This window comes from Haemorhous mexicanus, chromosome 5, assembly GCF_027477595.1.
Source record: "Haemorhous mexicanus isolate bHaeMex1 chromosome 5, bHaeMex1.pri, whole genome shotgun sequence".
NCBI lineage: Eukaryota > Metazoa > Chordata > Aves > Passeriformes > Fringillidae > Haemorhous > Haemorhous mexicanus.
Genome location: NC_082345.1, coordinates 7,499,066 through 7,525,462, shown reverse-complemented (window position 1 = coordinate 7,525,462; position 26,397 = coordinate 7,499,066). Strand labels below are relative to the sequence as shown.

At 41.0% G+C, this 26,397-nt stretch overlaps 1 protein-coding gene across 1 annotated transcript in view; it reads left to right on the top strand.

The window, feature by feature from the left end:
- The window catches only part of WNT7B (Wnt family member 7B), a 94,111-nt gene that overhangs the window by 58,066 nt on the left and 9,648 nt on the right, over positions 1 to 26,397 (top strand). The window contains exon 3 of the mRNA XM_059845745.1: positions 21,530 to 21,801. Coding sequence (XP_059701728.1) covers positions 21,530 to 21,801 — 272 coding nt within the window. The remainder of the gene's footprint in view (positions 1 to 21,529; positions 21,802 to 26,397) is intronic.

The window sequence follows — 26,397 nt, the reverse complement described above, 5'->3', positions numbered from 1 at the left end:
TGTTATATGTTTGTTAAGGCTTAGTAATATTCATATATCAGGTTGACTGTATGTTTATTATTCTAACATCTGTGTATTTATTATGGGAAAATCTATCTTTACGAACTTGCACTATATCCAATAAAAACAATATGGGGGAAAAAGAGGAATTGTACAGCTGGAAACAATTTAGAGGGGGAAAATGAGTTGGAATTAGATTATTTTAAATATGATACAGAGCAGGGTACACACTTCACCAACGGAAAGGCAGTAATTATCTTTGTCATAGCAGTAGGTGCTATGATTGGTTTAGGCATTTGTCAGCTATGGGAACCTCAATTGCACAGTGGCTTTTGGACCTAATGTGGAAAAATTTGGGGTTTTTTGTTGTTGTATAGAATGGGCCCAGACAACAATGTTCTTTGAGCATTCAAGCAACAGAGCAGAAATCAATCTGTTTTCAGTAATTTGAACTAGATTTCTCCATTGGTGATAGGATACAGTAAAAATCTCCCTGTGTGAGGGGTGGCTTCTCAGGGCATGGCATCAGCTTTCAGCTCTTACTACATCAGGCTGTCTGGGATTCCAGGAGAGAGGTGCACAGGATGCATTCAATAGGCTGCCATCTGTACTGAGGATGTGTGCAGCTCCAGAAGATGATGCAGGACCAATACAAACTGTGTCTTTATTGCTCATGTAGCCAACTTGGAGTGACTGCTGGTGTCCATTTCCCAAGATACCACGTGGAGTCATTGCATTTGCCCATTTGATTTAGTTAAACTATGAATACCATGGCAAATTTAATGATCTGTGGTTTAAGCAAGCATAACTCTTAATAGAAGCACAGAGGTGCATAAAAAGTTGTATATTTCTTGGTTATTTGGAGAGGGAGAGTTTTTTCATTATTAGCCTGAATGAAAAAAAAAAAAAAAAAAAAGACATGTGGATGTCTTCACCTCTAGCAGCCAGGTAAGTGGCTGGCAGGTAGAGGCAGACAGTAAAGAGATAAAACCCCCAAAATCTGTGGAATTCCTCCACATGTTCACTTGGCAGGAAAGATTTACCACCCTGCAAAAAGTCACTGCAAAACCTCCTCTTGAAATGTCTGAAACAGCACCTTTATTTTCACAAGTGGCATGTTGTTGCTGGAAGAAGAAGCCAAAATATCTCTAACCTTTAGGATGTCCAATCTATTTGTTGTCACCTATTAGCCCTATATTACTGCAGGAGGATTCTGGTGTGTCAGTGGCTGTCCCACAAGTTGCCTTACAGAGGTAGAAATGCTGGGGCAAAGCTGAGCTGCTCCACCCAAAGCCCTGTGTGCTGCTCTGAGTTAGGCTACAGGCAGTGAGCAAAGTGCTCAAAGGCAGCTGCCTTAGCAGAGCAGTTTCCTCAGTGCTCTTCATCTCAGCTGAAAGCCCAGCACTGGGGAAAAGGTGTGAAAATGCAGCAATAACAAGGCAGAGTATGTGAGAGGGCATTTCAGTTTGCATTATCCTCTTTGGGGGAAGTTGAGGGGTTGGTTCAAACTGTTCATACTTCCTTACTGTTAAATGTTGGATAAGCTTTTCACTATCACAAGTAACAAGGTAAGACAGTAACCCAAACCAGAATAAGAAAATAAACCCTCCCAGCTGGTGGTAGCTGAGGTTGTGAAGGAGCAGTAAAAAAGTTATGAAACCCTTAAGGTGCTAAGAATTTGTACTTTTTTAACTGAGGAGAAAGGTTATTGTGGGAGTGGTAGGTTCAGACTCTAAATGTCTGTCACTTGGATGTTTTTAGAAAGAGAAAAATATCTTTTTATTCTAAAAAAGCATTGTTGTTTTAAAGAAACATCCTTTTTTGACAGGATGGAGGATTCCCAGCTTGGTGAATCAATTTGAACATTTGTGGGTGATAATTTCTCTGTGCTTTAAAAATTTCTTAGATGTCAGAACCTCAAAATGATTCAGGGAGGCCTTAGTAGTGTTTCCAAAATACATTGTAAGCTCTAGAGAAAGAGACAAACATAAATGGACAGTACCATTTGTAAATTATGAGTTGACTGAAATAAATTTTGTTTTACTTTACTAGAAAAACTGTCAGTTTGGCTCATTAATTTTATAATCTTTATTTCTTTGTCTATCTATAAAAGAAATAAAAGCATATATAGTCTATAGCATATAATAATTTCCAGCCATGAACAGACAGATGTTTATATATCTCAATTTATCTCCTCCACTTCCTTGTCTTTTCATAAGGTTTTACTGCTCAGTTCAAGTATAGCTCAATTGTATTTTCTCTTCCCTCAAGGGTCCTGTGTGTGAAGAATAGCATAAATTCCCTTAAATTAAAATGTTCTTGTTGCCATTTAAATATTTACCTATTTGGCAGCAGTCTTTCTTTAAAAGGCAGATATCCTTATTCCAAACACAGTACTAATATGGTAATACAATTACTTGGTGAACTGTGTGTGGCTTGCAGCTGGATGGGGAATGGTGGTTACTGATCTGAATGAAATCTGGAATTTCCATTCTAGGGAAAGGGCTTTTGTTCCATTCTGTTTCATATAAAAGTGAAGATTTTCTTGGAACAGGTGCTTTTCTGCAGACATTTTCAAGTTTAAATACACTGACATACCTGACTGTGAGCAATTCCATTTTTGTTTTCAGAGCACTTAATTCTAAATTTGTTCCATGCATTGATGTAAATTAATGCCCAGAACTGTAACTTGGGAGACTCAAGTCTCTGGATCTCTGCTCTCACATGCTTCCATGGGTATTCTGGGATGTAAGGGCCCATTACACTGCGCAGCTTGGTAGGATACATCAGATAGCACAACAAACTCTCTTCCTGTGACCCTAAACCTCAGACCTCCTGGAAAACCAATGGACTGACATGGGGATGGGGTTTAACACATTGTTTCCATGGTTCAAAGCTAAATGGACCTTTTTATTGTATGGAGTTGATCCATCTAAGTGTCAGTATGGAAAAGAAACATTTTTTGGGGAAGAGAGGTGGGTACTCATAAGTTTTGTCATTTGATCATCCTACTTGTGTGCTTAGGTGTAGTGGAAAGGGGGCAGGAACCTGTGATGGGACCTTGGGTCTGTGTTGACCATTTCCTGCTCAGCACTGGCCAGAACAGAAATCCTCCTTTTCTCTTTCAGCTTTGTCTGTAGCTATTCAGGGTAACATTTTCCATATTGCTTTTCTGGTTTCCCCTGGGATGAGTCAGTCAGAGGTCCCGTGGAAAAGATAGTGTACAAATTCTAGGCTATGGTTTAGTTGAATTCTGTACCAAAATTTGGACACAGGGATAACTTTGCATAACAGCTTTAAGGTTGGCATTTCCTTACTTCCAAGTGCCTCCAAGGAACATTAATGCTCATTTAGTGTCATTTTTTAATATCAATTTTTAATAAAATTGCTGGGTACAAATGTTCCATAGCATGCTGACTCTTTAGTTACTTCAGCATCCCAGTCCTATTGGTCAATGACTTAGAACGTAACGCATGCTTAAGCCAGGAAGGAAAATGACATTAGAGTCAAATAAAGTGGGGCTGGGCTTCATCCAAAAGGACAGGGGCCAAGTTCTTGTCCTATTGCTGTCAGTAGAAATTTTGCCACTGGTTTTACCAGAACCACTAAAAAGTCTCCTGACCTTTGGTTATGAGCAGAAGTTGAAAGTGAAGCTGAATTTCATAGAGGGACACAGCTAAACCCCAATTAGTTAAATGACAATCAACCATACAACATTTGACTTTTTAAGTACAGAGCAACTTTGCAAACAGGCAGGTGCTGCCAAACCTCGCCAGTGCAGGGGAAGTTCTTTATGGAGGGTGACAGGGAATGCAGGACAGCACCTGCTGGTGCGTGATGCCTTAATAACTTAGGGTTCTAATGACTCTGGAGATTCCCTGAGCTTTACTACTGTGGTTAAGTGTGTTGTCAAAATCTCTTCCCTAGAATTACAGATGATAGGTTTGGTCATCTAGTCCAACCTCTACACCAAGCAGGACAGGCTAAACATAACATTAGACTTCAGAGTTACATGTGTAGCAGCATCCCTCCCTTTCCTCCTCTGTTCTTAGGGATAGGTTCTGTTTGGTAAACTATCTGTTTCTAAATTGAAAACTTGAAATGCAGAGAGAGGCATGTACAAACATTGCAAAAAACACAGCATTTGTTATCTGCACATTTTGGTTTGCAAACAAATATTTTAGCATTCAGGATTAGACCACTGATCCATGCAGTTTGCCATCGTGCCTCCAGTCACGAGCAATTTCTTTTCCTAACAAAGTGGCTGGTGTATTGCAAAATATTACATCTGACAAATACCTCATTTTCTAATTGACAAAATTTCCTTCGTGCGTATCATGCCTGACCTTTTAGCATTGGATTAAATTGTGCATGACTGTAGTTTATTTCTTACTGATGTTCATATTGTGAAGAATAATATTTTTGTTACTGATAGAAGAGGAAAATTAAAAAAAGAAATAAAGCAAGCAAGCAAGAGGACTCTATAATCTATTATCTGGAGACTTGAAAAAGTGAATCCATCATTCTAAGGTAATCATTCTCTCAGTATTCAAATTGGGAACTGACTCCAGCCATGCTTTTTTTACCCAATACATGCTTAACTTTAAACCCTCTGCTGTAAGTGCTATTAGAGAGGCTTTGAAAGCCTCTTTATAAAGGCAGAACCAAGTGGTTTGCAGAATGCAGAAGTCATAGTGAAAGCCAGCATGCAGGAACAAGCCAAGGATGGGTCCTTCTGCCCATCCCAGATCCACTTGGAGTAGATCTAGGAGACTGCTTTTAGCCACAAGTGTAATGTGTTGCTATCTACAATGCTCTCTCCACTGCAGAGGTTCAAGCTCCTATTCTGGGATTGTGTGAGAAGGATGATACCTAAGGCTTAGCTGGTGTTAGTTAAATGGGCTTGAATTACTGAGGTGTCTTTTTGGTTTGCTCTCGCCCCAGACATCCCTCCCTGGTGCACTGGGAGGAGGCTCTGCTCTCTCTGGATGGGAGCTCAACAGACATGCATGGAACTGCTGTAGACTTTTCAGCTTTATTCACATTGATAAAATGAAAAAAAAATCACTCATGGATCATGACTTATTTTTACCTGTTCACTCATTTCTTCACCAAAATGTGGAACCTCATATTCTGTCTGATTCAGCCTCCAGCCATCTTGTTCAGGAGAGATCTCCATTTAATCCCATCAGACATGGTCAGTGCAACCTTGCAGTTCCTGAGGGGAATGGCACAAGAGGCAGAAGTTATTTCTCTCTGCTGCTGAATGAAAGGGTTTCAGACAACCCAAAGGCAGAAAAATGAGGAGCCCCTTCCTCACTTCTTTTCTTTGGCCCAGTTTCACATCACACAGCTCCAGGCATTTGCTTGAGATGTCTGAGATAGGAACCTAGTCAGGCTGTTTTCCTTGTATGGTCAAAGAACAGGGAGAAACGCTTCCAGAGGGTGATTTGCATCTTAATTTGACTGCACAGTGGTCCCTGTAGCCTATCCTCGGAGTTTAGACTCCCTTAATACCTAAATTCTCTTTGTGTTTGAAATTTTGCCATCTCTATGTACATAGTTCCTCAGGGAAGCATTTGGCCCTCTCATAAAGCCAAACCTGCTTCCCCACATGGCAGACATGGAAACTTGATCCCTGTTTTAAAGTCCTACCAATTCCTAGTACTCATTCACCAGTAGTACCTGCAAAAGTTGTCTTAGCTGAGGACTTTTAGACAGATAGTGGCAAAACCCAAAATAAATGCTGCAACCACAGGCGTAGCTCCACTGCTGCTCTCTGGAAATTTAAGAATTGGGAGTCCAAAATTACCACCAGATGGTGCACCTATTTAGCAAGTGACAGAGACATGTTCCACAAAAAAATGGAAGCCACAGCCTCCAGCAACCCACCAAGTAGCTTCCCCTGCTCTTTATTCTCAGCTGTGATATAAATTGAATGTGTTTGAAACATGGACCTGCTGGTCATACTATCCTGTTACATTTAATATGGAGTGTGTTTTCAATCTTTGTAATGGAAGCCTTTCAACTCTCTGGCTAGGGACATGAGGAAGTGGGAAAGAGTGAAGCAGACCTATAAATGGATGAGAAGGGAGAGAGAAAGAAAAAGAGATGGGCCAGAAGCAGGAAAAATCAGTACTGGTGAAGGGCAATGGCAGGATCCAAAATCCAAAGTGGCTTCCTGCTTTAAGCTGAGGCAGTGCTGGCTATCAATGGTGGGCACCTGACAGTGCATTTTTGAAGGATAATCTTGATGTCTACATTTTGGAAACTTGCTAATGTCAGTGCCCCAGGCAGAATCAGACTGGGTATTTCATTAAGGGCATAGTAAAGGTGGTGAACTTTCCTAAACAGTCAGGTGGGTTTTATTCTCTGGCTGCTTCTCATTCCCAAACATTTGGGTCCTCCGTACTCAGAACAGGATTAGCACAAATTGACAAGCATATATTTCCTGCCATATTTGTCACAATGACAAAACACCATGTGATGCTTTCAACCATCAATGCATTATCATGTGTAATGATAATTACACATTATAATGTATGGATGAGTTAGTATCTATTTCCATTCTACTCTACCTCTTGCTTTAAAGAAAATTCCAAAGTAATAACTAGGTTCTGGAAATCCTATTTCATGAACCTCACAAAATTTATGCAGGAAAAAAATATTGTGTCTCATTCCTTTGCTTAGGTGGGTCTTTAACTGCTTCCTGTTGTTATGGTGTCTTTAAAATTGTGCTGTAAATAGAATTTAGTATACTGCTAAGAATGATTAATTAGATTGTTCTTTTAGTTACAACTTCACCAGTGAAAATGAACTGAAAATTTCTTGAGTGACAACATTTGGATATTCTTTAACTTGAGAAGTATTCATGCAGAATGGATAAAATAATTTTTTATTCTTTTTATCTAAGCTGAGGAAGGAATCACATTGAGAAACTCAATACCATTTCCTTCCTATCCTTTTTCACATACCTGTGTCTCCTCATTCAATGTAAGAACAATCATTTTATGGTGAAAGTGTGGACCAGGAGATAATGGACTTGTTCTCTGCTCCCAGCTGTGCTTTTTTGTGTGACCTTGAGCAAGTCACTTCATATCTCCCTCTCTGGAAACTAACAATGACTAATTTCACTGGGGAATTGGAATGAATGGGGTCTAACCTCCACTTAAACTTTTGGGATATATCCTCAAACAAAAATAGTTACTGTTCAAGTCTTCTTACTCAAAGAGGAAAGAAAAAGGAAAAGAAAGAAAGATCATGGAGGAATTTGGTCTTCTAAAAAGTGAGTCCAGGCCTGAAAAAAAACCCAGAGGGAAAAATCCCAGTAGAAGAGTCCTAGTAGGATTATTAGCTTAGTTTGCAGAAGAAGGAAGTTTGAAAACCTTAGGTAATTGTCCACTCAAATTTCACAAAGAGAAAACACTGCACTGAGGTTCAGTACTTACATGTAACATGAAAGGGACAGAATAAAGCCCACAGGGAGAGTAAATTCTGGTTACTTATTATATGTGCGCTGTGATTCTTTGAGAAAATCTTCCTGTCTGTGTTCCCTCTTTTTCTAGCTGCTGGTGCACATCCTGACACCAGAGATGGGGCATTAACACTTTTTCCCTTTCTCTTTCTCCTTGCTGTCTCCCATTTTCTTTCACTTCAGCAGTTCAGAAATGCTGAAACCAAGCTCCTTTCCCTTTTGTTTGCTTTCCCCTTGTCCACTGATCAACCATCTTGATTATTACACTGCAGTATTAACTATAGTATAAACAGAAGCACTGAGCAGGAGATTTAGCTGGGTTTTCCCTGCCCTCTTATGCAACCAAAGGTTCTGCAGCACCCCCTTCTTGTTTGTTTTCAGGGATTAGTGGCAATAATCCACATACTGGTGACATAATGAGGCATAAGCTTCACTCAGAGAAGGCAGGACACCGTGTTTTGAGACACCCTGGGCTAGAAGGGATGGGCATGGAAAGTTTGCAAGGTGGCAGCCTACCCTCAGAGCTGAGTGGCAGGAAGATTGCTGATGGGGTTTTGCACATCATGAAAGCATCTCCATGAATACTGTCTTCTTCTTGAAGTTGGATTCAAAGTGTCTGCATGGAACATCTCACACAGCAGCCTGTGCATGCTGTCAGTTTGTGCTAACCAGAAGAACATGACATCATGTGATAGACAAAAACACTACTTGGTACCATATAGCCCAATCCAGAACTTTTCACGTGAAACATTTGTTTTGGTTTGGTTTTAAGACATTTGCCTTTCTAACTGGTCCATTTTAATTAGAGCTGAACCTGAACCACAAACGATAGATTTGAACTTTCCCAGAGTTCAGCGGTGTTCAGATCTGGCTTTTGGTTTGGCCCATCACAAGGACAGGGGTCAGCTCCAAAGTTCAGATCTGGAAAGGAGCTGCTGGAAAGATTATTTAGTGAGACCCATTTCTCATTTTAATGGGGGATTTGCAGTAGAGACACTTGCTCGTGGGTTTTAGGAGCAGTTTTACACCAGCAGCATCTCGAAGACTGGTATTAATACCAATCTATCTATGGAAATACTCATGTACAGCAGAAAGGGCCTTGTTCTTCCTTTTCTGGCCATAAAGCCTGGATCGTGGTCTGAAGCTGGAGTACCTTAAAAACCTAGAAATTTTTCTTCTTGTCTTTGTTTAAAACTCATCATTCCTTTCTAGGGTATACTGCTTCAAAACTATTGACTGTGGGCTAGAAATTTGATCATTTTATTCTTATAAAATTTAGTTTTTTCAGCGGGTAGCTTGCAGGGTTGTTCTGGCATCTGCCATTTGTCAATCTCTTGCAGGTTTGGATCCCCATTTTAGGGTGAGCTTGCTCAGTCCATGGCAAGACACAAACTTAACACAACACAAATAATAAACAGCAACCACTTGTCTGCTAGATCAGAAAACCTGACCCAGTGGGGTTAGCTGGACAGGCTCAGATGAAACATTGATTCAGTATCTGTTATAGGTCCTGAGAAGATTCAGATAAACCTTCCTTGTTTATGTGAATCTTGTCACTTCCCAGCTCTTGTCAGGACCAGAAACTCCAGAGCTGAAAAAACAGACTTTGCTCTTGTGATGCTTCCAAACTCATTTTGCAAACCAGAGAGGTTTGGATCAGAATCTAAACTTGGTGTATTTATCCAAACTTCTCTGAGCTCTTTACTCTTTTAAATCTCTTTCATATGTGTGATCTGTGCTGTGTCTTGCTCCCTGGCATTACAAATGTGACTACCAGGCAAGGACCCTTTAAACACCAAGTAGGGTGGACATCATTTCTTGACCCTGTCTCTCCTCCCAGCAAGATGTAAAGGCAAGCCAGATGTATCAGAAAGGTGAATGCAGCCACACAAGCAGTGTGAAAGAGCATTAAGCAAATTCAAAAGCAAGTCTCAACCCAGCCCTTCCACCAGAACTTTGTCATTTGCTTTCCACAACCTCTGAGCTCAGAGAGAGGACTGCAGTGACTTGCAGGCTTACTGCCCAGCCTGTCTGCTGCAGCCCAGGAGATGTGACCTCTGAGCAGAAATTGCAGAGCACAGACACATGCTGGGGGGCTGCCAGCCCAGCCCCTCTGCTGGAAGGGCTGGGTGGAGTGGGCTAAAGCCAGTGAGGAACATCCAGGGAGTGAGAACATCCCAAACAGCCAGATAACACTCACTGTTGTCTCCCCTTCCAAACTCTGCCCTGCCAAGAATGCACCAAACACATGAAAGCCCTCACACCTACAGGATGGGTCACCTGTGACAGTGCAAGTGACTTGCTTGTGGAATTTGACTTGCTGAGTTGGTCCTCTAAGGTCTCCTGCCATGCATTAGAAACCATGCCAGGAATTAATGCGAGCTACAGATTTGTAGGACATCCTCCAGGAGATAATCCAACAGCAGCTCCCAGCAAATGCAGCAAGAACCTCTCTGCTGTGTTCCTGTGCAGAATTTTTACAGAAGAAGACAACATTCTGGTCTACTATTTGACACAAATTATTTTTCATTTTTTTGGTCAAACGTAAGTCTTTTGTCTATGCCTAAGCACTTCTTAAGAAGAAGGCCACCTTGAAGAGCAGAGTCACCAGGCAAGAAAGCACAACCATCTCTGTGCCTGGAAAGTGCCGTCCTGGGCACACAGGAGCTGTTTCTCCATGACCTGAAATGCTTTTCAGACCTCCCAGTCTGGCTGTCACCATTTCTCAGTTGGAGCAGGATGTCCTCCATACTCACTGCTCTTACCATGAAGTGTTGTGTAGAGCAAGGTATTTCATTATTTCAGTTATTTGACATAATGCTCATCTTGTGTTGCTGTTGCAGTGAGAACTAAAAGGACAGTGGTTATTCCATTTCATGATATTTGTCTGGATTTAGATTGAAAGTCTGAAAGAGAATTTAAATTTTTTTTTTTTTTTTATTAGACCCTTCCTAGGTCACATAGATGCCAAGTATATGCGATTCAGTTTAATAGAAGATACTGCTACTCTTCAAAAATCTTACTTTAGAAATGTCATGACAAAGTAGAATTAGTACTTTATATAAACTCATCCTAATTCTGTACTTGACAGAACCAAGTTAAATGATACTGGAAAAAAAAAACCCCTAGAAAAATACACTAGAAGAAGTTATGTTCAGAAGAATGCTCTTTTTTTCTAATCAGTGAAAGCAAGAAAGTCATCTCCTGGTTTTTCATGTAAAGAAATCTTTTTTTTCCCCAGTCAGAATATTTTAAGGGTGGGCTCTCCTTTTCAAAAACCACTATGTCCCTCCAGCAATTACACTAAGATGATTGCTGCCAGCAAAGCTGGAAAGACTCACAGTGCAGGGAAATCTGGCTTAACTCTGATGGGATAAGTTTAGACTCTCCCTTTCCTTGCATTTTCTACTGCCAGTTTCGGGGCTTCCCCATGCAGCTTGATACCTTCTGGGAGCCTTGCTTTTTTGGTTTCTAATTCTCTCAGTTCTTGGCGAGGTTGGATTTTTGTGCCAGCCACATGGAAAATGCTATATGGAAGAACATCTAAAAGACAGGCTTTTAGAGCCAACACCCTGCTGCAGATTTAGCCCTAGGTGATTAGCTCTTGCCCTATAGGTGTAAATTATTTGGTATCCCATACACATTAGTCTGAAAGCAGTGTCTCATACTTGATAAATGTTCTGAGCTATCCTTGCTTTGTATGTGCTCCCAAAAGGAGGTTTCTGTTATATGTATGTATGTATGTATGTATGTATGTATGTATGTATGTATGTATGTATCTATCTATCTATCTATCTATCTATCTATCTATCTATCTATCTATCTATCTATTTATCTATCTATCTATCTATCTATCTCAAACATTTGTGTGGGCTAACATAAAAAGTGAGTACAAGTCCCCGCTGACAAACAAAATATCCACCTTGAAGTTGCACCTATCTCACTAGTAGTCAAGAAATGTCAATTCCACATTGGGATGTGGAATCACTTGGTATCTCTCTGAAACAGAACAAATAGAACCTCAGCAATTCTTCTGGGAAGACATGTTAGTTATTTTTTAGTCAGTGATTTTTTTCCAAACTAAAAGTAAAGGAAGGGTGTGGATCCATGCTAAGCAGGTATGGCATGTGAGGATGCATGTGAGTGGGAGTGTAAGGAGTGGACTCCTGCAGCCATGGCTTTCTCTGGCAGGCACTGGGGTGCTGAGCATTGCTGTGTCACATCCCCCTGTGTCTCTGGCAGGCACTGGGATGCTGAGCATTGCTGTGTCACATCCCCCTGTGTCTCTGGCAGTAGATGTGCAGGTCAATACTGTGTTGAACAGTGGAAGAGCAGAGCAGAGGATTCCCAGTCCCACGACTACTGCTCCTCCTGGGAGGGCTCCTGTCCCACCATGCAGCTCCATGGATTTTCTCCCTGGCTTGAATTTGTATTTCACTTGTTGCTTGAGAAGATTCCAACTGAATTACTGTTATCTCCTCACAAAAAGAATCCAGTCAGAGGACAGCTTGTCCTCTTGCAGGTCCTTCTGTCCTCTGGACACATACCTTAACCTCCTCATGCCTCTGTGAAAGAGAGGTAGTTATCTCTCTTTTCTCTTGCCCTCTCCAGCTGAATGATGTGTCTCCTCAAAGCAAGGACTGCCTCTTGCAGAAACAGATTTGTGTCTAACACCAATTTCATCCAGGTATCACTCAGATATTTGTAATTCAATAATTCTGGCAAAGTGGCATTGGCCTATTCATAGGCTCTGTACAGAACATTCAGGTAATATTTAACTAAACTATCTTAGGAAGCAAAATCAGAAATTTTATCTGCAGAATACACAGAAAACCATCCACAGAAAATCTGGCATGCCCAGGTATAGGAGTTTGGTGCTTACTACAACCCATAATTGAGTGGACCCTCTAGAGGATTATTTAATATGTTCCTACAGCAAAGGACAGGTATGCACAGTGATTTAAAAAAGAATAAGGACATGCCCACTGCCCCTGGGGATTTGTTATCTGGGCTAGAAATGACATAAGGTAATAGAGGAAAAGATGATTTGATGCAAGTGGCAATGCAGATTTATTTTATAGAGCTGCTCTTCAACACAGTACAATTATGTCAGACCACTGAGATGATTTAAGTGAATTAAAATACTGACCCAGCAAAATGTCCACAGAGAAGGTCTGATGCTGCATGGCAGTGGATTTTTGATACTCATGAGTATAATAGGAGGAATGACAGAGTATTTGTGAAATGGGGTCCACAGCAAAATCAAATACAGTCACAAAATTACAGAATAACTAGATTGGGAGGATCCTACCTAGAGTGCATCCATTCTGAACTGATTCACTCATGAAAGCCTCAAGCCTCTAAAATCTGTGCACATGAAAATCTCAGTGGTTATAGTAGCCACCTCCTCTGCTCTTGTATCTCCTCAAACAGAGCATGAAGCTGACTTGAAAGCAAATGTACTTTAAAAATGTGATTGGTACTACTGTCCTGTTTTCTTCTCAGGTTCAGACTGGAGGTTTCTTTTCTGCTTGTTTTTTCCTTCTGTTTTTTATTATGTGGCAAGAATCTTTTCTACTTCTTAAATCCAAGAGGACAGTGTTTCCCTTGCTGAGCCCCACACAGGTACCTCAGAAACCTTTAACAGGCCATATTATAGTGCAAGAATACTATGAAGAGCAAACCTAAAAAAAAAAGATAAAATATGTACCCATGCCGTTATAGATTCCCTTCCCTTTTTTCTAAATATTGCACTTATTTTTCTCTATGAAATGCCCTTTAAAAGAGAGACTGTAATGCATTGTGAAATCTTACACAAGAGCTGTTGTTAACAGGTTGAGGCACTCGAATTATTAGATTAGAATAGAATAGATTAGATGAGAATGGAATGGAATGGAATGGAATGGAATGGAATGGAATAGAATAGAATAGAGTAGAATAGAGTAGAATAGAATAGAATAGAATAGAATAGAATAGAATAGAATAGAATAGAATAGAATAGAATAGAATAGAATAGAATGTATAACACATCTGGTTCCTCACAGACTCATTTAATTTAAGGACATTGGTATACTTCAGAACACAGCTCCTCTGGGATGCCTTCAGGATTCCATGATTTCTGGCAAGGGGTGCAAAGAACTTTTTTAAACCTCAGTGCAAGATGTCTCCAGCTGAGCTTTCACATACCATGACATATCAAACCTCTTGTCATCACAGAAAAGGCACCAAACATTCATCAGGGAACCATTGAGTGCCACAGTGGGACACCAGCAGGTCCAGAAGAGAACACAAGCAGGAGACAATCTCTCTGCTCCAGCTCTTGTTTCCCACATGCTACTTTGATAGTGTTAGCAGCAGCATTGTGAAAGCACAGCCGTGTGTGACACACACAGGCTCCTCTGAAAGGCACAGTGCATCTGGGAGCTCCCCCCTCGTGCTCCTCAGGCCATGCTCTTCTGCACTCTTTAAATGTGTGCTCAGCACCATGTTCTCATTTAGCTTAGACAAAAATAAGCCGTGGTGCTTTGGGACCAAAACTCAATTTCACCATTTTCTCTGAGAGTGCTTCTTAGGGCTGAGCTGGTAAGAAATATTTGTTATGGCAAATATAGTTTTACAGCGGAAAGCCCAAAAATTTCATATTTCTCTGGGCACTGCTAAAGATCTTTTCAAAGATTATAGCAAACTCACTAACCTCACAGAAACTGTCCCAGAAAACTTCACCAAGGAACATGTTGCCAAAAGACAGTCAAAAACATAATAGAATTATGCTCACTGGAACAGAAATGCTGACTATTGTTTAAGGTTGCCAGGACTTAACTGAATAAATTAGGGGGTTAATTAACTTTAAAATCCCTGTAAATCCTTGAAAGACACATTACACAAGTCACTGTGGAAAGTAACACCAAGCCTTTAGAAAATACCCATGACATTCAAAAACTGTTTGAAAATATGTGAAAAGGAGAGGCAGACTAAGTATCTCTTTTTAATAGACATGCTTTCAAAAGTGTATAAAGAGTGACAGCAAGAAGCTGCAATAAGACCACTGTGAAATAATTCTGGCTCATGTACAGCCCATTCTAAAATAAGATTTGACAAACCCACATGAGCAACAGAAAACAATCCAGTTGACAGAGCAATTCTAAACTGATGGCCAAGATCCTGGCACCTCCAGCCATAAGAACTTAGTGGGAGCCTGGAGATAAAAAATGCTGAGTAAGAGAAGAATCTGTAAATAAACCATTATGTCATATCCCTACACATGCTCAGCTTTGAGATCTGCAATTTTCTCTGTCCTGGCCATCTGTAATTGAAAATAGATACCACAGAGAGCCTAGGAAGAAGCTGCTGTAATCACCCCTGCTCTAGCTCTAGTTCAACTACACATACCTGTATGGATGAAACAAAATTAAACAAGATTATTTTAATTAGACTGCAGTAGAAAATAAGGGGTTTAAGGATCAAAAGTGAAATGAATGAACACTGTAAAGAGAATATTACTGAATATGACCATCAGCAGGCTCCATCCCTGAAAGTGCTGCCAGTAACAGAGATTCAGCCAGCACCACATTCATTGTTCAGGAACACTTCTGGGCACAGGTGCTTCAAAGGAACCTCACAACCATGGATGGCTGTATCTATTTTTTTTTTTACAGGAGGCTACACAGAACCAATGAGTTAGCAGTGATTTGTCAGTGAGTAGGAGATGTAGAACAAAGGCTGATCCACTGCTCCGTGGAGTGGATTCCAGAGGAGAGTAAAAACCAAGGATAATATCAAGAAGGCCAAGCACTTCTTGCCTCATACTTCCCTAAGCAGGTGAATGGTGAGCAGTTGGTTATAAACTTACACCATCAACAGAGGAACCCTCTGAGCTTTAGAGAGCAGAATTTGTCCATGTTGATTGCTCTCCAGTTAGCTGTCCCTCATCTCAGAACATTTAATGGAGAGAGTGGTTGTCCTTACAGCCACTAGTGCTGAAAACTAGTGGAGAACTCTAATTAAGAAGAATTGAAAAGACAAATGTGTTGCCTTTGTAAAAAAAAAAAAACAAAAAAAAACCCAAAAACCTAAAAGAAAGGAATCGTAGGACCAATTGTAGGTTAACTTCAGTAAATGAAAAAATATGGGAACAAACTCCCATTTGTAAGCTTGTAACTGAGGACAAGGACATGAGTAAGAGTCAACCAGGAACTGTCAAGAACAAATCACATTAAACCAAACTAATTTCCTTCCTTCTTGGGCCGCCCAGGGCCTCAGAGGCAGAGCAGAAGCAGTTTGTACCATACATCCTGGACTTAAAGGGAGCCTTTGACCCTGCTTTATATGGCATTCACATAAGAAAAATAAGAACTTGCCAGATGGTTACAGACCATCTGGAAATCGTACTTGGAGGGTAGTTATCAAAATGGAAAGGTGTCCTGACTAGGTTTCTGTGATCTGTGCTGGAGCTGGTACCAGTCAGCATTATACTTTTGACTTGACCAAGAGAATAAGCTGTGCACATTGCATTTGTGAATTATGTCATGTTGGGAAGGACTACCAGGAAGCTGGAGGAAGTTTGGGTCAAACTTGAACATGATCATGGATAAGTGGTCCAAAAAAAAGAAAAAATGTCTTAAAGCAAAGTAAGAGGAGGCAAATCAGGAAGGGAAAGATCTGTACATGGGAATGATCATCTGCACAAATGCAAGATGAGAAACATCTGGTGGGAGAGCAGCTGCACAGAAGACAGCTGCAAATTGAGTAAGAGTCAAAAATGTCCTGCTGCTGTGAAATGAGGAATGCTGGCAGGAACAAAAGGACTACAGCATACAAGGCACGTGAAGGGCTCCTTCTGCTCTGGCCCCAAGGAGGCAAGACCTCAGCTGGAGCACCCTGTCACATCTCCAGCACTGCAACTCCAACCAGCCAGCTGGGAGAGCAGGGGCAGGGAGCAGAGCCCTTGGGGGTGCTGGGCAAGAACTGATGAGGCAGCACATCTGGGAAGGGGTGGAAGTCTTATATTCCAAGGCTAGAAGGAGGGAGTAATCTGGTCTTGGCAGCTCTAGAGGAAGAAGCAGTGGGTTTGCACTCAGAAAGACAGTTTCAGGTTAGTATTTGTGAAATACATACCAGTAGGGGTCCTAAGGTACTGGGCTGGACCCTGAAACCACTTCTACTGAAGATCCTTAAGAACAGGAACAATAAAGCTGTTGTGAGGAACATCTGTCTTATTAGCCTATGTCAGGGTTGACAGAGTAGAGACCCTCCTGAGTTTTCTGCTCTTCTGCCTTAATTTTTCTGCCTGTACAAAGTGGTTTCAGTAGACTTTAGTTCTTACATGTAGCACTGGGTACAGAAAGTTAGAGGGACAGAGAAATTAAATTAAATTAAATTAGTCCCTGCTTTATAGACCAAGAAGCTCAAAGTTAATTACACTGAAATGGCAAATAAAGGATCTGCTCCAGACAATGAGAAAACTCCCTCTGACTGGTACTGCCCCAGGACCAAACCCAAAATGAAGAGCCTGCACTATTTTCCTGGAGAATTGTTAATATGTGTGTTGAATAAAATGCAAAATTACAAAGGAAATAAACCTGTCTGTAAAAGTCTTCATCCAACAGTACTTAGGGTGCTGTTGTCTGAGTTTTAGTTTATTCATCTAAATATATCTATTGTCTTTTGCCACAAAAAATTACTCAATCTGTCATCAGCTTACCAGACTTGTTGAAAAGGGTAGGTTTGCCTAAAAAATTATTTCTGCTGTGGTTCATTTCTTTTTCCCATTGACCTATGTTGTATTGTGTCATATATTCAATCTGGTGTATTGTGTAAGTGCATGAAGAATTTGTTTTGTTTAATAACAGCGTGTAGTACTTTTTTCTATCATTGCTGATACAAGATCTAGGAAATTACTGGCCAAACACTGCATGTTCTGCAGTTAAATATTTCAAGTTAAATTACAGTTCTAATAGCTGACATTCAGTGGCAGCCTGATTCATCTAGCTGCTGACATGAGGAATTTCAGGATGGTGTGTGCAATAGCAGAATTCTCATCTAATTATTCTGACAAAATAGATGTCTTGCAAATAGCTATGGAACAGTTACATCTTTAACCCTGTGCTCACAGCTGGATAATTGAATATGCATTTAGCCTCTGTGATTCTCAGCTGATTGTGGCTCCAGGCTGGAAATACTCTGCAGAATCTGTGCAAGTTTGAGCCTGGTAAACTACAGCAATTGTGGAACTTGCAAGAATTTCCTCATCAAACCATGCTAAGTGCTCAGTTAGAAGTCTAAAACTCAGCCAGAAATGGCATCTAAATGGGAGATAAAACACAGGCTACTCCATGACTCCAAGGACGGATAAAGGCTCCTCTCTGCCAGCCTGCCAGAAGACACACACTAAGGAATCAGTGGTCCAAAATCTGTCTGAGCAGCAGCTGCTTGCATTGCTGGCTGTTAGCACCCTTTTAAAGTTCTGTTAGAAGGCAAATAAACTCAAGAAAATGGCAGTAACTCAGACTGGCAAATGACAGACTCCTCTGATAGCCTGGCAGCTTGCTAGAAGTGGCCTTGAGCACCTTCACCAAAGAAAAAAGGCTTAATTTTAATTAATACTGGCAGTCATCTCCTTTTGGAGTTATTAGATTAGACAGTTATCAGATCAGATAGTTATTAGTTCATGTTATACTCATGAAAACATCCCTTCTATGTTTTGGGAATAAAGTCAGAACTGTCATCTTTGACTCCAAGGCAGGCATTTCTTAGAGAGAAATGGACAAATCCAAGGGTTGCAGTAAAGCCAAAGCAGTGTCTTTTCCACCAAAATAAAAATCTCAACAGAATTTTTCTGGTCTATGTGACAGAAAACTTTGGAAGTCAGACAAGATTTTTTTTTCTGAGACTGAGAAACTGAGTGTGTACTGTGCCAAATAACTAGATAATCAGGATATTCACTGGAAAAAGAAATATCTAGCCCCAAATTTGGGTCAAACCCCAAATCTGCCGCTACTTATATCTTTATTTCATGAAAATTTCTGGAAAGACCTGTCTCCTTTTTGTTGCAGACCAAGAATATTTTTGAAATCTCAGAAAATTTTGTAAAATGAGATTATTGTTCTCCATTAAGGTATCACAGCAATCATTACTTAAATATTTTTAGCTGCCTAACAAAGACTTGCTCAGAACTGATTCCAAGTGATGACATGCTAATGAAAACTTGGTGTACAGCAGACATTATTTGAGCACAGAGGTTCCCTCCCCTCCTCCATCAGCAGTTTCTGATAGGCTCCACTGATCCTGGGACCTTAGTGAACTGTTCTGGAACACTAGTGAAGTTTTAGAACATATTTTAGTTAAAAAATACCCCCAAAACCTTAATTCTTTGCAGGATAACTCAACTTGCTAATTTCTGAGACCTTCTTATTTTAGAGCTGCATTGAAACAGGAGAGTAATCTCTTGAGAGAGTCAGTGTGGGTTCCATTGGATATTATCCCATGACTTGAGAAAATTCCATCACTGCAGTTAGCTCTCCAATGGATAAAGGAAAGATATTTTCCTTTATTGTTGATGGTAGTCAGGGATATAATGGGAGTGAGGGAGAGAGAAGGGAAGATAAAGACATGATTTTCTTTCATTTTATAAAATTGATCAAGGGAAGCAAGGTGTGAAAATTTACAGAGAAGGCACAGGCACCGTGGCTGGAATAAAATGTCTTACCATGTTCTCTGGAGACAAGGGGAATATATTGAGCTTAAACACAAAATATGAGCAACTGTCACTAAACCTCTGAGTAAATCTACTGAACTGCAGGTCTCAGCTGCTATGTTCCCTCACAGGAATAAGTTTCTTCTAGTTAATAACCTTTTCTACATATACTTCAAAGGTATCTGACCAAAAATTTCCCTGGGTCTGGTTTTGTGTTGTTGTTTACCCTCATCCTGAAGAAAAGCAATCTATAAATGTAGCTTCTATTACATCTCATACTTCCACTATTTCAATTTATAGATTAGAAATAGAATTTTATTTTAAAGAAGAGGAAAGAAATACTGCAAGTCAACAGAACACATTTTAAAACAAGAGTCCCAGATTTGACTTTAGCTGGCAAGCAAAGAGGAGAGGAGTGAATATCAACATGTGAAGATCACACTAGGAACTAGAACAGTGGTTCCATAGCAGTTTTGGATTGCTATAAACCCTCAGAATTTCTTACAGACCACCAGGTATCTTTATCATCAAACTTTTAATTGGAAACACTATTTAAAATAGTGTTTAATATGGCTCTGTGGGTTAGCTGTGAACCCTTCACTGTGGCCTCCTGGACCACCAGGGTTCTGCAGAGCGCTGAACCAGACTGCACACATCGAACACCCCAACAAAACACTGCTGGGTCTGAAACAGAGGCACTCCTGCAACTGCACCATCTTCTCAGATAATGCACATGTCAGTTCTACCTTCTTGGTAGCTGAAGAACACAAAACCCTTTTGTTTTTTTCCCTACCCAAAGTTTATTTTTTATTTCTTTGGAGAAACAAGGAAATGGTGCCGAACCTCCATTTCTGATTTTTTCTTGTAGGATCTTCCTCTTCTCTGGCAATGGTGCAATCTTTCAGGAAGCTGACTATGAAAATAAGAAATATAAATCCCCCCACACTGTGAAGTTATCATTCCTGAATAATTATGAAATCTATGAATCCAAAATTTAAAAAATTAAAACTAGCTTCTAAGTTTTTTTTGGGTTTTTTTTTCCTCCTCTGGAAAATTTGTTCCTTTTTTCCCCTTCCCAAATTCACTAATGATGCTAGAACTCTGTGTGTGGTCATTAAAGCATTTCAGCAACTTTCTGCAAACTCTTTACAGTTATTCTTTGGCTGCAGCACTACAGGACTGTCTCTGTTACCAGAGAAACACACAGAGGAAAGCCATGAGAAGGGAACTTATGGGGAAAGCATTGAGAAGGGAACTTTTGTGGAACTGTCATAAATAACAGCAGCAAAACACCACAAACCAGCCCTGTGTGGAGTCAGTGACAGAGTGTGGTCTCACACAAGAGCAGGGATGGGCTGTAGCTTCCCCTCCCATCATTCTGCCTCCTTGCACCTCACAGGCACCTCAGCCAACCAGTGTAGAAAGGGCCTTATTCACTTCTCATATTCACCTTATTCACTTCTCATATTCACCTTATTCACCTCTCCTCATACACTCATTATCAGCAGCTATTGCATGGAATTGGCAATCAGGAACCTTTGCAAGTAGCAGCATCACAGACCAAAAAAAAAAAAAAACAAAAAAAGAACTCATTTTCTAAACCAGCTATTTTAAAAAATAAGTCTGTGCTTCCATGACAGTTTCTCACTTAACTTGGAGAGAAAATAGTGCTGTCACAGCACTTCTGAGCCCTTTTTATGCTCAATAGCCATGGTAATACAGAGGTTTGGGTCAGAGTGGGAGTGGAAAAGGTCACTTCAGCAAAACTAATGCACAGGAGAAGTCTGCAAGGGAAAGGGGTAACCTCTGCCTTTAAAGAAAATGAATCCTACCCAGGTCTTGTCTCTATAGGTCTCTCTTGCAGTACTTTACACTCAGTATCACTAATAGATGCTACTGGAGCATTTATAAAGTTAGATTAATAATCAGCCCCATTTCTGTCCTAGGGTTTTTTTTGGTTGTTGTTGTCAGAACAGTTCTCTTTTCCCATGCAGTGCCAATGCTCAGAGGTAGCTGTTAACTCACTTTTTATTCATCTGAACCTTCAAGCTTGCAAACCTGACTAGACAGTGTGAAAACAAATCCTGTGGCCTCACCTCAGCACTGTCCAGATCCACTGCCAAGTTCCCTCTGGTGAAGGGCTTTGCTGGGACTATCCCATGCCTGCATCCCTGGGGTAATTTGCCCGAGCTGAGCCAAGCATCTTAAACTCGCGTGGAATTCCGTGAGATGAGAAACCCATGCTGAGGAATGATGCCCTCCTCACGCTGCTGCCTGACCCCCTTGCTGTAGATGATGTGTGTGCTTTAGTGAGTACGTGCTGCCTTTCTGCCAACCCATCAGCTTTTGGCTTCTCTCCACAGGAAGCAGGGAGGCCGCGTTCACCTATGCCATTACTGCTGCCGGGGTTGCGCACGCTGTCACGGCCGCCTGCAGCCAGGGCAACCTCAGCAATTGTGGCTGTGACCGAGAGAAACAGGGCTACTACAACCAGGAGGAGGGCTGGAAGTGGGGAGGCTGCTCTGCGGATATCAGATACGGCATTGAGTTCTCCCGGAGGTTTGTTGATGCCCGAGAAATCAAAAAGAATGCACGGAGGCTGATGAACTTGCACAACAATGAGGCTGGAAGAAAGGTATTCCAGAAAGGATGAGGGATGGGAATGTGTGCTGGAGGACGGGGGGAGGCTGGCTTGGTGGCAGGAGGCATTTCCCGAGAGCTCACCCCTCTCTCTGAGAGCTCACCCCTCTCTCCGATGTTATCCCGCACCCACATCAAGTCATCTGTTCACCTTTTTTATCCTGTTTCTTTTTATTCAGAGCTGGCCATGTATATATGGTACCTATAGTACCACCTATTATAGGTACTCCCATAAAAATTTCTGCTTCCTAAGCCTTCTTTCCAGCCCTGATAACAGAGAGGACATTGCTGGATCTGTTTAGCACAATGACAAATCCCTGCTTTTGGTCCAATTTGCAAAAAAATCTAGCAAGGGATGTTGGGGCTTGTGATGGGACAGAACTGAGGTGTCTGCATTGCTCAGCTTCCACAGCACTTCCAGATATTTATTCCAGTGAAACCCCTAATCACTTATTTGACCCCAGCTCTAGTGAAATACACATAGTAGTACACAATGCACTTAGCAGATGCACAGCTGTCTCTAGTGAAATACACATAGTAGTACACAATGCTCTTCTTAGCAGATGCACAACTGTCTCTTTGTAACTACAAAGCTGCAAAGAGCTGCAGAAGAAGAAGAAGAAGAAGAAGAAGCAGTTTCATGTCTACAACCATGACTGAATTGCTTCTCATGGTGACAGTAAACATCATGGGGCTATGCTGATTTGTGTTCACCAATCCTCACAGCTGTCAAAGCCTGTCCTTTAAAGAGTGTAGCAAATCTTTCTGCATCATATATACCTAGCTCAGGAGAGATTATAGCCTTCAAAGTGTTTTCCCCTAGGAAAAACCCTCCACTCCAGTGTTGCAGAAAAATCCAACATACCAATGTAGCAATCCAATAAAATCTGCCTCCTTCTCTAGTTCCCAAAGTAAGACTGAATTTTCCTCTTCTAAAACCAAGTGTGCTTTCAGTCCTGTACTGAGCACTGGGCAGAGAGAGTAGAATTGGTGGTGACAGAAACAATGCACTTGTTTTTCTGCCTGGATCTTGCTTACTAGCACAGCTGCACTGGCCATGCACTGCAACAGAAGGTTTTGTAAGGGCAGGAGTTCACTGGGATGGAAATTCAGTGTGGTGAGAGAGGCAGAATCTCAAATGTAGAGACAGGATGCCTACTTCAGTGATAGCTCTTACATACTCCACATGGTCCTTATTCCCACTCAAGTCAGGGATCACAGAATCTCAGAAGCAACCACAGAATGACAGAATCACAGAATGGGTAAGGTTGGAAGGGTCAAAACCCTCTGCTCAAGCAGGATCCCCTAGACAATGTTCCTCAGGATTGTGTTCAGATGCTTTTTGAGTATGTCAAGAGAAGGAGACTCCACACCCTCTCTGGACAATCTGTTCAGTGCTCAGGCACTGCCCAGGAAGAAGTTCTGCCTCCTGTCCAGGTGGAACCTCCTGGCATCAGTTCCTGCCCGTGGCTCTGGTGCCACTGCTGGGCCCCCAGAGCAGAGCCTGGGCCCTGCTCTGCCCCTCCCTGCACACAGGGACACCCAGGGCTGAGGGCCCCTCTCAGCTGGGGCTCCTCTCCAGGCTGCTGCAGATCCCTTGCTCCACATGGGATACTGAACTCCATGATCCTGTGGTCACTACAGCCACAGCTGTCCCCAGCCTTCCCATCCCCAGCAAGACCTTCCTTGTTTATTAGAGCAAGGTCCAGCCTCACACCTTCCCTTGCTGGCTCCTCCCTTTGCCTGGGCACAACACTGAACTTCCATCTTTCTCCCTTTCCCTTCCAAAACTCTCACAAGGCAACAGGGAAATGCTTCTATTGCTCTGAGAAAATCTGTAAGTGCCATCCTGCTGATCTGTATGTGGCTGGTCTTAAAATTTGGAAACACTTTGAAGCCAAGTTTCTGGTTCATTACTGCTATTAGAAAGAACCAAAGTGCAGACATTTTATCCATGGTATGAATAGGAAGAAAAGGTCAGAAAGAAAACGCAGGCAACAGGAATTTTTAAATTTCTTCATTGCTTTAGAAGTTCTCAAATATTTTCAAATAAGGTATTTTCAACCTTACAGTGGTAATGGAAAGTAGAGGCAGTAAAGGAAGTAAGTATATGCTTTTGTAGCTTCCTACAGATATTTCACAGCACTTTCACCATTTAAAATACCCTGCAACCACACCTGTAATGGGAAAGCTTGCAGTTCTTTTTTAGTCATTCCAAATTGGTTTTTTGAGTTAGCTAAGAACAACTTCTAGCCAACAAATATGCTACCTTCCTTTGAGTCTTTTTGAATCTCAGAGCCTTCCAAGACAGAAACATGAGGAAAAAAGGACACAAAAAGCTCCCAACCCCACATACAATTGTTTCCAGCTTGCTCTGAAGTCAGTGGTAGGCCCTTGATGACCTCACTAAGCATCTACCAGGTGGCCAGAGGTTCATTGCTAGGATCATTAGTCAAGACTCTGGCCACCAGTTTTGCCCCTCCAGCAATAATATGAGTGTTCTTTTATACCCCCACAAGGACTTTCTCATGTTCTCTCAGAAATCTTGCCCATTCTCCATCTCTTCCAGCTCTTGTCCCACACATGCCTGGGTGTCAGAGGGGTTTGTAAGTACAGCAGTATGGCTTGAGTAATTATTCTGCATTGGGATGCTCTCAAAAGCTGGCCTGCTGGTACTTCACTGCTGCTAAAAAGAGAGCCCAGAGGAATTTTTCTTTGAGGAACAAGCAGCATGCTGTAAAAATAATTGCACAAACTTTGCAAAGAGATGAGGGGAAAAACAGTCTTGGGGAGTTCTTTTACTTCTGTCTAGGGTTGAGATGTTCAATACAATCCTCTAATAAATTATCTCATTGGGAAAAAAAAGTCATTTAGGCTTCTCAGGGAATTTCTGATGACTGTGGAATGAATGAATACCCTAATTGCCCCACACTGCATCCCATATGGCTCTGCATTGCATTTCTAAGAACTGCTTCAGCTAATGGCAGGTTTGCAAAGTTTCAGCTAAATTTGCAAGAGGAAGCACCAGTGACAAAATCATAATCTTGTCATTGGTGCAGTTTGGAATGAATAAATGTCCAGGGATTCCTGGTGGCCCAAGACTCTCCTGATGGAAGATTTATGCTTGGTGGCAAAGCAGCACCTCACACTTTGGTGTGAAAGAGCAGAGGAACAAACTTCCCCATCAGTTTCTAAACATCTGCTGTGATTTGGGATGGAAAGAACAAGTGTGGTAAAGGAAAACAAGCCCCCAAAGGAGGACTAGTATAAGTCTAACACAAATGTTACTGAAAGAACGTTTTGTTGCAAATCTGAAAGATTAGAGAGAGATCTGTGGGCAAATCTTTGACAGAGTAATGAAAAATTAAATACCAACAAACCAAGTCAGCTTTGATGCTGTTTTATGAGACAGCCTTCTACCATGTATTTTTAGAAATAAGTGTCTTTATTCTTGGATAAATGAACTTAGAGTAACATCTGGGAACACACATCATTAAGTTTAACTTTTTGTTGAAAGTTTCAAAACAATGACTGTCTCTCATGGGAAATCTCATTTATAAAAATGGAGGTTTCTGTTTGTTTTTATGGGGTGAGTTAAAAGAACAAACTGACAAATTGGTAACAGATTGCAGCTTTTACCAAAAAAGTAGAAATGTTTCTAACAGTTTATCAATCAATTAGGCTCTTCCAACAGACAGTGACTGTGGTTATGTGGAGGGAAAACTGGCCCTTCCAGAAACACACCCATCACACTGACTGCCAGCAGCTCTGCTGACACCATCCCAAGATTTACTCCTTTGTAACAGCAATGGGTTTTTCCTGCTGTTTTTTTGGAATGCCTGGAAGATGACAACAGCTTTTTTTACACATGAAACAATAAGAGTGTGGGGAAAAAACAAATAATTCAGGCTCTCTTCAGAAGAGATTTTTCAACTACTTGGGACAACATTTGCACCTAAGACATGGCTTTTTCTCATAGTTTCTGGTGCAATAGGCCTGTAGTACTGGGAAGGGGTACTTTTGCTCACTTCCTTTGGCTGTAGAACAGCTAATGAGGTGATTTGTTAATTACCATTCATTACATATGTACACATATAAAGATACAAAATATATTATATTATATTATATTATATTATATTATATTATATTATATTACATTACATTACATTACATTATATTTACGTAAACAGACATAAATATATATAGTATGTGTGCACATCATTATGAGTATTTATACATATTTATGTCTATGTTCTGTGCATATTTTATGTAAGGCAGTGTTAGCTCCCTTCACTTCATGTGAAGCATTGCAATTAGTCAGCTCATTCCTGCAAGATGCACAGTGCCTAATTTGCTGCAGGCTGCCCACACTGTCACCTGACAGGATGTAAAGATAAGAAGCAATGCCCAGAAAAAGTCTCTGAATAAAATGATCTGGAGTCACAGTGGAGGCTGAATCCCAGTTTCAAATGTGAAAGCCAACTAATTTATGCTCTTATAAGCCTAAAGTATTCTTTAAAATGTGACTTTGTTTCCTAAGTCATTTCAGGGATGCAAAGAATGTTACTTTCCAGGTTTTACAGCCTCGAGT